This window comes from Mesoplodon bidens (assembly GCF_964165515.1).
Source record: "Mesoplodon bidens genome assembly, chromosome: 6".
NCBI classification, from domain to species: Eukaryota; Metazoa; Chordata; class Mammalia; order Artiodactyla; family Ziphiidae; genus Mesoplodon; species Mesoplodon bidens.
Genome location: NC_138162.1, coordinates 11473063 through 11486532, shown reverse-complemented (window position 1 = coordinate 11486532; position 13470 = coordinate 11473063). Strand labels below are relative to the sequence as shown.

Below are 13470 nucleotides of genomic sequence, written 5' to 3'. Positions count from 1 at the left end.
TAATGTTCTTACAATTACTGCTGACACTTCTAAAACTAGATGTTACTAACAAGGCATCATGTTTGAAATATGTTCAAATATAAGAATCTTAAATTCCTCTCTGTTAGGCAAGGTGAGATTTAATAAATGTATGTTTTGGTTTGTCCTACTTTGTTCAAATTCTGAGCCCAAAGATCACAGTGTGAACACTATTTGGTTGTTTATTATTATATATCAAATATTTGGCCTATTAGCATCCATGTACAGTACCAGGTCCTACAGATGTGGACATGTAGCAGGCAAGAATTTCTGACTTTCTGCCTGGGAGAGAGAAAGGATACATAAACAAGTATGTGTAATAAAGGGTTTTAAGTTTTCTGAAAGCATGGTCAAGGAAAAATGGCAGGCACTGTCAGGTCTACCCAGGGGATATCAAAGACTCCTCAGAGCTGGTGACATTTGAGATGACTTTTTTTTTTTTTTGGTTTTTTTTTTTGGTTTTTTTGCAGTACGCGGGCCTCTCACTGTTGTGGCCTCTCCCGTTGCGGAGCACAGGATCCGGACCCGCAGGCTCAGTGGCCATGGCTCACGGGCCCAGCCACTCCGCGGCATGTGGGATCCTCCCAGACCGGGGCACGAACCCGTGTCCCCTGCATCGGCAGGTGGATTCTCAACCACTGCGCCACCAGAGAAGCCCTGAGGTGACTTTTGAGAGTTGGGTCAGCATTTACTAGACAAGCAGACTAGATATTTAAAATATTATATAAATATCGAATATTTAATAATACTTAGAATATTATAGAAATAAAACTATAAAATATTACATAAAAACATTCCAGGGATAAAAGCAATGTGAAACAATATTATATATTTCACAAGGTTGATATAAAAGTAAATGATTTTTGGTAAGCTCAATTTTATTTAAAAACAATCTTAATTATCCTTTCCATTTCTACCCACACACACATACACACACATACACGGACATATACATACATAGTTCAAAGTCTGGGCTTCATGTTATCTCACATTTGAAATCTGAAACTGACAGTTTCAGTCAGTTAGACAGTTAGACAGTTTGAAATTATGGTAGCTAGAGGAATCTTAACTCTACTGCATATAAGTATTTTTAAAATGAAAGTTAACACAATAATAAAAAGTACTACATGCAACCAAAAAGGCTAATTTACAAGGACAGTGGGACCCATTACTAAATTCTGAGGTTTTGAAAATGGAAAGTCTCAATACAGCTTTCACAACAGAAATAAAAGTAATTAGTTACTTAAAATCCCTTCATCACCATTTAAAGAGTTTCCATATTTTCCATACATTTTAGAACATAAATATTCAGAAACTGTTTCTGGTTATCTCTTCATCTTTACTTGACAAATTTCTCTTACCTTTGTGACTTCTCTAAATTTTGCTGTAGAACAGTGTGGGCTTAGAAAGAAAAGATTTTTCAGAATTCTTCCTAGGATCACTCTGAAATTCTAGAGGCAAATTTATCACACATAATCCTAATACCTGATAAAACAAAACCAGATTACCCTGCTACCTTGAATCTACCCCCTAAAAATAGTAGGCACTCTATAATAATTGGTTATTATTAAATGCCAGGTATTATTCCGAGCACTCTACACATTTAAAATCACTTAAACCTCAAAAGAATCCTGATATCTTTACTATGATTATCTCTAGTTTACAGGTGAGAAAATGACACCCCAAAGAGGTAAATCCCAGTAAATGACAGAGCTGGAATTCAAACCCAGTCTGGCTCCAAAAGCCATGCTCTGTACTATCCTTTCTGGAATCTGAACTCCTTAGCAAGTATGTCTGTGTATTACATACTTTATATTCACCATTATTCACTGGCCCCTAATTTATCCTAGCTGCTGAGAAGAGCCAGTAACACTGACTATAGTCATTCCTGTACTTGAAGAGTTCATAGTAAATAAACAATACAGTGTAAGGAGTCAATGCTCCAAGTGCTCTCCAAGTGCTGAGGATAGAGTGACTAATTTAGTCAGGGCAAGTTTCACAGAGGAATTGATATAAGCAGGGCATTTAATGCTGAAAAGAAGTATATTGGATGGGAGGGGGAACTGAGGAAGGCATTTTAACCATAAAAACTTCTTGGACTTGCTGGGTCATATGGTAGTTCTACTTTTAGTTTTTTAAGGAACCTCCACACTGGTCTCCATAGTGGTTGTATCAATTTACGTTCCCACCAAGAGTGCAGGATGGGCCCCTTTTCTCCACACCCTCTCCAGCATTTATTGTTTCTCGATTTTTTGATGATGGCCATTCTGACCAGTGTGAGGTGGTACCTCATTGTGCTTTTGATTTGCATTTCTCTAATGATTAGTGATGACTAACACAACATTGTAAAGCATTTATACTCCAATAAAGATGTGAAAAATAAATAAATAAATAAATAGTAGCAACACCAAAAACAAAAACAAAAACAAAAAAAAATCTTGGGCGAAAATATAGAGGTGGGAGAGAGCTAATCATGCTGGGAAATAGACATTCTATGTCTGGTTATGAAGGGAAGTGGTAGGAAAACCAGGCTGGAGGTTGGGGCAAGGACAGACTGTGATGGGCCTCAAATCCAAGTAAAGAAATTTGCAGTAGATCTTGAAGGCACCAGGGAACCATCAGGAGTTCTGACTTAAGAGAAATGGTGTGATTTGATTTAGGTTTCAGAAAGACATCTCTGGCCATCTTATAGAATGTAGTGATTACAAAGTCATTAGGTTGCAGGTCATTAGGAAAACTCCACAGGAGAGAAGCTGAGAGTGTGAATGCAGAGGGAAATAGCAGACTAGGACAGACTAGAGAGCAATTTAGGAGGGATAATGAACAGGGCTTGATGACTGCAGACTTGCAGGTCCATCCAAACAAGCAACAGGGACTGATTAAATGAGGTTAAAGTTAAGACTCAGACTAGAGCTCTCAAAAGCAGCCACAGTCCACTTAGTTATCATCACTGAGTAACTCACCAGAAATAAGACCATCCAGTAGTATTCAGAGATGTCTAAAATTTACCAGGGCTTTTTTGGAGCCAGAATAAAACCAGGAGAACACTTCTAATAAGAATGTATAAATAGGGATTGCCTACTTCCATTTCCTAGAGTCAGATTCAAGTAAGTAGTAGTACAACATAGCTGTATAGCCTGGCATGCCTTCAGAAAGAATAGCTCAAAAAGAATTTGTCTTTTTAAGGGGTTCCTTCTATATAACTGTAACAGCTGGGAAGTGACCAAATTGGGAAGAAATCTTCAACTCAAAAGCAGAGCCTTAAATCAGAAAATGTATCACTTTTTCAACTGAGTTTGGCTAAATGTTTAAGGTTTTGAAATACAGTTTTGTTAAGAAGCCAGTCCAGGGCCTCCCTGGTGGTGCAGTGGTTGAGAGTCCGCCTGCAGATGCAGGGGACACGGGTTCGTGCCCCGGTCCGGGAAGATCCCACATGCCACGGAGTGGCTGGGCCCGTGAGCCATGGCCGCTGGGCCTGCGCGTCCGGAGCCTGTGCTCCTCAACGGGAGAGGCCACAACAGTGAGAGGCCCGCGTACCGCGAAAAAAAAAAAGAAGAAGCAGCAGCAGCCAGTCCAATCCCATCCCATTCTTAAATTCACCCTTTTCTGGAAATGGGGGCGGGGGGGGAATGAAAGATATAGATGTGACAGAATAGCATCTATTATATACAAAGTGGTTAAAAGCGTTCATCCAAGGTGATAAATTTGACTTGTAACAGCACAGGGATAACTAAGAGGCAAGCTGTGATAGATTATGTTTTAGGATTATTTTTCCCTATCCATGAGCCTGTAATTTGAAAAACATTTAAACAAGCCAATCATCAAGAATGGGAGACTTTTAAACATATAAAAAGAAGTAGACATTTAATCTGGGATGCATTTATACATCTGCAATCTATCAATGAATCTCTTTGAATCTGTAATGTGGTCCGTCAAAATGGCTACATTTGGTGGCAATTGTGGATACGGACCCACTACTTGAAGAAAGCGGCTTCAGCAGGGTGCTTTGTTGCCATTACACGAAACAGTCACCTCCCAGGTTTTAGGGTCTGAAGAAATTAAGAGTTTCTATCTGTGGATGAGAACATTACATTTCTACCTACAATCCCAGACTGACAAGTTACTAAGAAATATGGAAACTGACCTTTTTGAGCAAGAGGTTTCAAAAAAATCCATGAATCAACAGTGACTTTTAGAAAAGCACACATCTAAAACAGACTTAAAAGATGATCTTCTTTAAAGGCAGCCCCAAGACTTGCCACTTGGGTTTCTCTGTACCACTCTTGCTAACTTACTAACTTCTATGGCTTCACAACAAAAAAAACAAGAAATTGCAGAACTGTGATTACATTATGGCATCACTCCCCAAAGGTCCTAGTTTTCAAAGAGATATCCCCAATTTCTGGCCTTGCCGTTGTTCTACAAGCTATTGAAACAACCTGAACATGTATTACCTTTGTAGCCTAGTAGACAGTAAGGTCTTTCAAGGGGGAGATGAAATCTACATCTTCCTTCATCTTTACCTGGTATGGTATCCAGCTCATACTCTGCAGAAACTACACTTATTAATCTCTCACGCAATTAATGCACAAAATCGTATCTAGTCTCCAACACAGTTTCTGCCACCAAAAACAGACATGAGGGGGGAAAAAACCCAGAAAGTTTAGCCACTTATAAGTTAGTCTTTTTTTTTTTTTTTTTTTTTTTGCGGTACGCGGGCCTCTCACTGTTGCGGCCTCTCCTGTTGCGGAGCACAGGCTCCGGACGTGAAGGCTCAGCGGCCATGGCTCACGGGCGCAGCCACTCCGTGGCATGTGGGATCTTCCCAGACCGGGGCAAGAACCCGTGTCCCCTGCATCGGCAGGCGGACTCTCAACCACTGCGCCACCAGGGAAGCCCTAAGTTAGTCTTTTTAGGGCTGGGTTGTGGAGCCATTTTAAATGGTGACCCATTTGAACCTTATATAAGTAAATCCTTTGGATAATACTCAAAGGAAATGACAAATTCTGTTCCATGTCATACGGTGTCATGAAAAGTTTCCAGGACCAACCTTGACTTCACCATTTAAAGTGGATCAAATCTGAACGGACTGCATGAGTAGGCTGGAAGCATGACAGCACCTACTTTGGAGAAGAATGGGGGAAAAAAGAGAGCTCAAAAGTTTCCAAGAGGAACAGGATACACCCAGGTCCAATTCCATTCTTTGTGAGCTGGGTGAACGCATGGCCCAAAAACCCACAAACCCAAATTTTCAATTCCAACTTGAAGATTCTATGGCTTAGACCAGTCACTATAGAAAGACTGGTGGAACCTTTGTGGAATCAATGTCACACTTTATACAGACCAGGTACACCGCTGCTTATGTTTCTCTGCCTAACAATAATGGGAAAATCACATTTTATCATTTGTTTTCCATTTTGTGTAAATATTGTACATGTATGTCATATTACACAATGTTGGTGCAATGAAGCTTCCTTTCACAGTAACAAAAAAATGTAGGAGCTGTGGATTATATCTATAATTTTCCTATTAGATAGTATTCTTTCAATGCATCAGGACATGAACAAGTTTTGAATAGAAATGTTTAGTCTCTGGATTATCAAGATTTTGAAGAAAGTAACTTGCAAGTTTCCATACACAGCTGCTCACTAAAAGAAGGAGGCAATCACCAACACGCAAGTAGGAAGCCTTGATTAAATATTATCTCCGCTGTCTTTCAAATCAGAATCTTTCAATCCACTTACATAGGTTACACTGTGAATAACTGAGTTTAAATGTTTTTTTAGAGCATACCTGAAGCATGAACAAATGAAAACTCCATATTTAAGCAATTACATGCAACTCAGAAATGCCGATTTCCATCACAATGAGCCTAAGTTAGGCAACATATTTTTGTTCCTTTTTAGTATATAGGTGATGCATGTTTTTCCACTTTGCTTAACTGCCTATAGTGAAATTTTAAAAATCACACGGACCATATATAACCATAAAAGAAAGGGTACCTTTTTATTTTTCCCAATGTACCATGTTTCTACATTGCTTATAGAGCTTATACAAGAAACACTGTTGGTTTCTATATAAAGATTTCCATAAAATTTTTATAGTTTCTATAAATGCATAAACACTGTTGGTTTCATTATAACCTCTGTTTCAGTGCCAGTGGAAAGAAAAATTACCTGCAGCTCTAAACAGTGATCTACATGTACAGGGACGGGTGGGTATGTTCAGACCTCTAGTTAAAGAGCTCTAAGACACTTGCTATAGTTCATCAAAATATAGATGAGCACAGTGGAGAAGCAACTTCTAGCACACTAAACTCTAATCGCCACTCTTAGAACAAACAGGCTATAAAAAGTGCAATTGTGAGAACAAATTATTAATTCTTAATGTTTTAGTACAAGAAGTAAATCATATTATAACTAATGCATTTTTAAATGGTAGGTGTAATGCCTATTGTACTTGACACATTACAAGGCTATTTATGGAAATCTCTGTGATATGTTATTATACCTTTATTCTAAATTATCCCATACTACGTGTTATAATTACTAAAGGCTCTTTTTTAATCTGAAAAATCATATGTTTTGAAGCCAAAGACGGGGTTTTGATGAGAGTGGTGACCATAATTTGCTAACACGTTAATTTATCCTTTTCTCCTTTAATTCAATTAATATTCATTAAAACTGCACTAATCACAATGAATAAAGTTTTACCATTTATTTCCATAATTATGAATGAATACAGTAAACATAATAGAATAATTATAAATCCATTTAATTAATTACAAGGCTGTTTCCAGCAGGGAAAGATATTCATGTTTTGTTTTCTTATTTTTAATGCTAGATTGACATGTTGGTATCTTTGAGAAAACATTTCTAGAAATGAAAGAAACACATTATTGTGATCCTGTTCTTCTTTAACAAAAATTTTCTATTAAACAGGCTTTATTAAGAGCCACATTATCTAAACTTGTAGTAAGAGAATGAAAAGAATCTGGTTTAAGCTGCCAAACTCAAAGTAACTTGAAAATTGTGTCTGTAATTTAGTACTCTTCACCTTAAAATAATGATTTAGACTAATTTGGATTACGCTTATGAGAGATACAATTTTTTAAATTTCACAAGTAAGCTGTTAGAGGTTTTTTTTTTTTTAATGCAGGATCCTTTCCAAGTCAGGATCCTACCAATATTAATGTTTTAGTATTTAAACTAGGTAAACATTAAACAAAAGCAGATGAATAAATAATATGAACTATGAAAAGGCCTTGCTTTTGCCTTTGTTGTTGTTTGTTTTTTTCTTTTATAAAACAGAGGCATTTGCATATCTTTCAGGAATTAACAAAGCCTGTACTTTCAGGTTTTAAGATAGCAGGCCTACCAGATTTTAAATGAAATATTGAGTGCTACAGTGATTTAATGGTTTTAAACCATAGATGTCATCGCAGTCTGAGGGTGTCACAGACAACTTAAGAAAGAAAAAAACAAATGGGGCACAGAGAAATCACTTTGTCAGTAATTACAATCAAGAGTCCGAAAATGTGGCTCAGGCTGCTCATTACTTCTTCCTTCTGTATCAAGACCCTTATTTACATTTCAGATTACATTTTTTATGAAACAGTAAGATCTATCAGAGCTGAGAGGACTGAAATAATGAGGGAAAAACATTTTAATAAAATGTGTTGGGTCTGCATTACTTCCGTGTCAAAAAGAAAGGCTACTTCTGTAGTGATGGATCATTTATTCTGCTTCTAAACGAGAAGCAAAAAGATGAAACTGATGAACTTTTACTGCCCATTTGTCTTTAGCAGACAATTAAGACAGAGAAGATCAAAATGGATTATCATACCACACAGACAACTGGCCCAACAGTAATACATCTCTGGGACCACAGATTTGTAACTCTCTTTTATCCCTCCCCTTTCTTCTTACTTCTTTTTCCACTCTAAAGGCAGTGCTAGCTTTGTGGCTCAAGGAGAGCCAAAAGGCTGGTCATCATTATTCAGTCACAGATGTCAATCTAACCTCCCTTTTTTCTCAGTTTCTAAAGCAGTGAGCCACAATAATTTGTGACAGATTCTTTTACTGTAAGGTACAAAGAACACACAGAATAAAACATCTAGCAGCAGCAAGCGTCTCTGATCAAGTGTGCTGGTACATGGGAAATACACTATATGTAAAAACAAGCACTAGTAGTTTAAGCGAATGGGGAGAAAAACTGGGGAGGCGGGGGGGTTGTGTGTGTGTGTGTAGTAATAAGTGCTATATTTTGTGGTGAATTATCTCAAATATTCCTTATGGATTGCATCATAAATATTTTAATACTAGAAATGTTGTCTAGATTAAGTACACATTCAGCATTTAAAGCTTGTATGTAATAGAAATATTTCTAAGAATTCCTTTATAATAGCACACCAAAGGGAAAGATAATTTGGCATAATCCAACAAATGCTAAAAAGAAAACACATAAGATCAGAATCCAAATTATAAAAAGGTAAGTAAGAAATATGCAGGTCTCATTTCCTTTACTAATAGATCAACTCTCAAATTTCTTGGCATTTTGAGGTAACTTCTCCAAACAAAGTAGAGCTTTCATTCATCCTTCATTCTTGAGTTATATGTGGTAAAGAAGGGAAACCGTGTGTCAAGTTGGAAGAGATGCTAAATAAGGCAGTGATGCGCATACCCTCATAAGTCTACATCCAGCCTATGAGCATCATCCTCCAAATTTCAAAACTAAGTCACTGATCCAGACAAAGAAAACAAATGCTTATCCTAAGAGCACTTTAAAATAGCTAAAAGTTATTTTTTAGATTCCTGCTATAATTGAATTCCAACTTCAGTATATAAAATACTTGTAAGATCATCCATTAACTAAAGTAAAGAGAACTAAGTTCACAACACAACAATACTTAATCAGTAAACTGGGCTCTATATGCAGTGACAAAATTGATGATAATCTATATTTCTATTTCTATCTCATATTTCATGTGTTTGTATGTGGAGTACCTATAAATATACATACTCTACCCAAACATAAACACATATATATACTCAAAGAACTAAACATGAAAAAATAAACACCAAATTGTCACAGTAGTTATCTCTGAGTAGTAAAATTTCGATGACTTGTATTTTCTTTCTTCTCATTCTTTCTTTTATTTCTGCTTTATTTTTATTTCCTAAATTGCTTTTTGCTCATGAACATATTACCATACAATTTTTTTAAAGTTACACCAAAAAAAAAAAAAAAAGATCATGGTGCTCACAAATTTTCAGATATAGCAAGAAACTATGTTTAAAGGAATAAACCCAGATGTTGACTATGTTATTTTAAGTTTTCTCCTATATAATTTTTTCTCATTGAGTAATTCAATTCAGATCATGGGACCACAAAGGTTATCTACCTAGACAACAACATTTTAAAAGAATGATTTTCTTAAGAGCTATGGCCTCAAGTCTATTCTAAGTAATACTTTAAGATCTTCCACCCTTTAAACATTGTCTAAAGAAAAAAACCATTAATAAAAAGGTCCTATAATCTTTGGATTGTGTAAATTAAATCCAAAGGGCTCAATCCCATACCAACTTAGGGTAAGATAAAAATCTAACTCTCCTGTTGGAAGATGAGGCAAGGGGTAGAGTGAGAAATTTACTACTTTTGTTAAATCTCATTTTGAAGTCTTGAGATCACACGCAAAGCAATCCATACCAGTTTTCTTGGGCTCTTGTATAGTAAAATCTCATGACAGAGCATCTCATTATCCTGATTATCCACTTATATTCCTAAAGATGTATCAGATGCCTTGCCCTGTATACAGCAAGCCATATTGCAAAGGTGTGACTACTACTGTACTGGATATTTATATTCCGTTGTACTTATCCTCATTCAAGGACATTCTTTTAATACACAAAATTAAATGAATGTACTTCAGAAAAATGTTTTGATTATGTACAATATCCCACATGTGAAAGGCTTTATAAATTGTTTTATTGTATAATCAAGAATGCTTTTATTTCAAAACTGCTTTAAAAAGCATACCAAATTGCATGTTTGAACTAAAAATGTAAGGTTCCCCAAAAAGCTACAAAACATTACTAATATTTCTCAAGATAGAAACTGGAATCCAGAAGGTATAACCTGGATCTAATTATAAAGAGTAGAGCGGCTTTGGAACTTCCGCAGTATTTTGTGAGTAAAATAGTTCCTTCCACTCCATTCATTCCATGCTTGCAAAATGCAGGAAATTCAAGATGGCAAGACCAATTGGCCAAACAACTTTCACTACCATCATTAGAACCACCCTCACCCTAAAGACCATTCCTGCATGTGTATCTTCTCCTTCAAGGACTACCATAACACAGTTTCATAATCTATTTCCAATTCCAGGAGATGTTATAAACTTCCATCCTTATCTTTTTGTTACGCTGGTTCTTGCCTGCTTAAATAGCATAAAAAAAAAAAAAAGTTCACAGGCAATCCAAAAAGGATTTGCTAATGAACTGCAGACTGTAGCAAAATAAAAAGTAAAATTTGTGATAGGTTTTCTTCCTTACTTTCTGTGCATTTTTCCCCTGAAGGTAACACCCCAAATCTAGCACCAATATTTTCGATCCTACTTCAATATGTTTTACTTTTTGTCTTGGGTTCCTAATTACTGTTTCTCTTCCGTTCTAAACATTCATTTATCTCTTTCAGTAAAAAGAACAGTAATAATATGTTGAACGACTCTGAAATAAATTTTGTCATGTAAAAAATTAATTACGCATTCCGAACCTGGTCACTGTAGTCCTCCGGGAATTGCCTCTGCACCTCAGGATCTGTAAATAATTGACAGATAATATTAATTGGCTTTGGATTAGTGAGCAAGCAGAGGATCACACATTAATATTTGATCAGAAGATGATAGCAGCCCTGGCAGGGGATCCAAGGGGGGCAGCTGAGGCTGCTATGTTGATGAGCACAAGGAAGGACTCGGCAAGGCACTCCCATTACCCTCCTCCAGAAATATAAAAAAGAAAAATTTTAAAGACCTGATACTACTGTTAACTTTAGACTATTACCTAATGCAAAAAATTTTGCCAGCTGCAAATTGCCCTCGATATATTTTTCCAGAGAAAGTCGATCTGAAACCTGCTTGACTTTTCTTATCAGAGGCCTCCTTTTCTTAGTTACAGATGTGGGCTTGATAAACCACCTTAAAGGCCAGTTTCAGATCTTGTGTGTGTTTGGGCAGGGTGGGGGGTGGGGTGGGGTGGGGGAGAGGGCAGGGTGGAGGGAAGGATCAGATAAGAATTCTTTCAAGGAACAAATGCAAAACTCCCTGCTTTTAAAAATAAAATATATCCTTCTCAAAATACTTATGGTCTCTTGAAAATAGATGTTTTCTTCAAAAGAAAACAATACACTTTTAGCTTGTCAGAGTTAACAAAATATCATGATATGAGATATTATGTTCTAACATAATTAGACTTGCTCAGAAACTATAATAATACATAGGTGAAGATATCTTTCATGGCCATCTGTTTAAAATGGAATTAGGAAAGGGGTCACTTGATTCTTCAATCATAATTGCAAGATAATCCAATGCCATCGTCTGTAAGTCAATACAGAAGTGTACTAATTAAAAGCTATTAGCACTCCATTTGCTATTGATTAGGAAAACATTCAATCTTTTCTAATAAGAGAGAGATCTGGTTCCTCAGAGACACATTAAGAAGAGTGATCAGAATAATATCTATTTGGGAAATCATGTATCAATGCAAAAGGCTGTGGAAAAGCACAATATTTGAAGGTCCCCAACCACAGTGATCACAATATATACTACTCAGCTTTCATATCTTTTAAAATACCAGTTTACTTCTCCATGAAAGTGAATCCATGTAAAAGTTAAAGCCCTCCATGCCACAAGATAAAAATGCAGTTAATTGTTGTGCAATTAAAGAATCAAAAAGGGAGAAAATAATGGGCCTATTCACAAACTACATTTAAGTCTTAGAAATACCAGTTTTCAAGTCATTGAAGTCAATGGATATTATTTTTCAAAACTCAAGACTAATAACAAAAGTAGGAATATTCAAAAGGTCACACCAAATGAAGAGCTTCCCAAAATGGGTGGTGCAGAAAAGTTGAAACTATCTGTAGCTTACTTCAGCTCTTGAAGTGTCTTCTGGTTGACTTTCTTTACCCTCATCTTCAAATACTAGGAAGAGACCAATGACACGTCTAGACTGGGACTAGTAGAATTCTGGTGTAATCCCCCCTGCAGTACCTTGCAGGGTTGCCCTGGTAAGTCAGAGGAAGTAGCTGTTGCTTCTCTCTGGCCTAAAGGGCTGAAACCACACAAAGACTTGGCCCTCTTGTGACAGGAGGCCAGAGGGCGCTAATGGTGTGGCATGAAAAGCACTAGGTCTAGGCGGGTGAAGTGGGGGCGGGCCAGCAGGATGCAAAGAGACAGCTACGAGCCCAGCAAACCCCTAAAAGTGTACTGTGGGGTTGGGGTAGAGGATCCAAAAAGAGGGCAGTGGCTGTGGTTCCTAACACATACGTAAATGACTTTGTCCAGCAAAATAACTGGTATTTTAGGATTTAAAATTTGGTACTGAGACCTGCCCCCACCCCCCACAAAAATGCAGCTCTAGGTCCCTGAGGGACACAGTAAAACAGAGGCTGGAAAAGCCGCAAAATAATCTAAGGCTTTTTTTTTTTTTCTTCCAGTTGTCATGTGGTTAACAATTACTCTTTACCCAGAAAACTTCACACAGAAATGACTCACATATAAATCTTTAATATCAGGTCCTCTTTCCTGCAATAGTTTGCTTCTTGGGAACCACAAAATACCAATGGAAATAAAGAGGGAATAAAACCAAAGACTATTTTTTATCACCATTTTCTGAGGGGATGAATATCAGAAACCAAAATTCGTGGTATATTCTCCCATTTAAAAAAATGTTTCTTGCTTATAAGTGGGAAAGGGAGGGTCTTTAAATCTCTTTAATGAACTAAACCAACTGTTAACAAGAAACTAATAAATAATTAACTTGTCATTTAAAAAATGTATTTTATTCATATATACAACATAGAATTGAAAAAAGAGTAGGAAAATCGGTGAAAAGAAAAATCAACTTGTTTTAATACACTGAGGGTAAAGATGACCATGGAACCCCAAGGTGGGGGTCATTCAAACCATATCATCCTAAACACTGCCTCAGTGGTAGGCAACATCAACTAAACACCTTCATCAACTAAATCCCTTCAACTGCCCTAAGACTACCCCTAGAGTGAGATTCCCAGATTGTAACAAAATCATGTTCCAAGATAATACATGGATTATTATTTACTATGATTCAAGCATAAAGCTTTTGATTCCCTTTCTTTAAGGCCCTGAGATTTACAAAAGCAAACTTCATGGGTCTTTAACACTCTCAAAAGCAACATCAAAAAAAAAAAAAAAGG

General features: G+C 36.7%; 1 protein-coding gene across 6 annotated transcripts in view; it reads right to left on the bottom strand.

Annotated features, from left to right (window-relative positions):
• Positions 1 to 13470, bottom strand: part of DENND1A (DENN domain containing 1A) — a 542774-nt gene that overhangs the window by 388556 nt on the left and 140748 nt on the right. For all 6 annotated transcript variants that reach the window (XM_081236287.1, XM_081236288.1, XM_081236291.1 and 3 more), the window contains exon 3: positions 10792 to 10835. In XM_081236287.1, coding sequence (XP_081092413.1) covers positions 10792 to 10835 — 44 coding nt within the window. The remainder of the gene's footprint in view (positions 1 to 10791; positions 10836 to 13470) is intronic.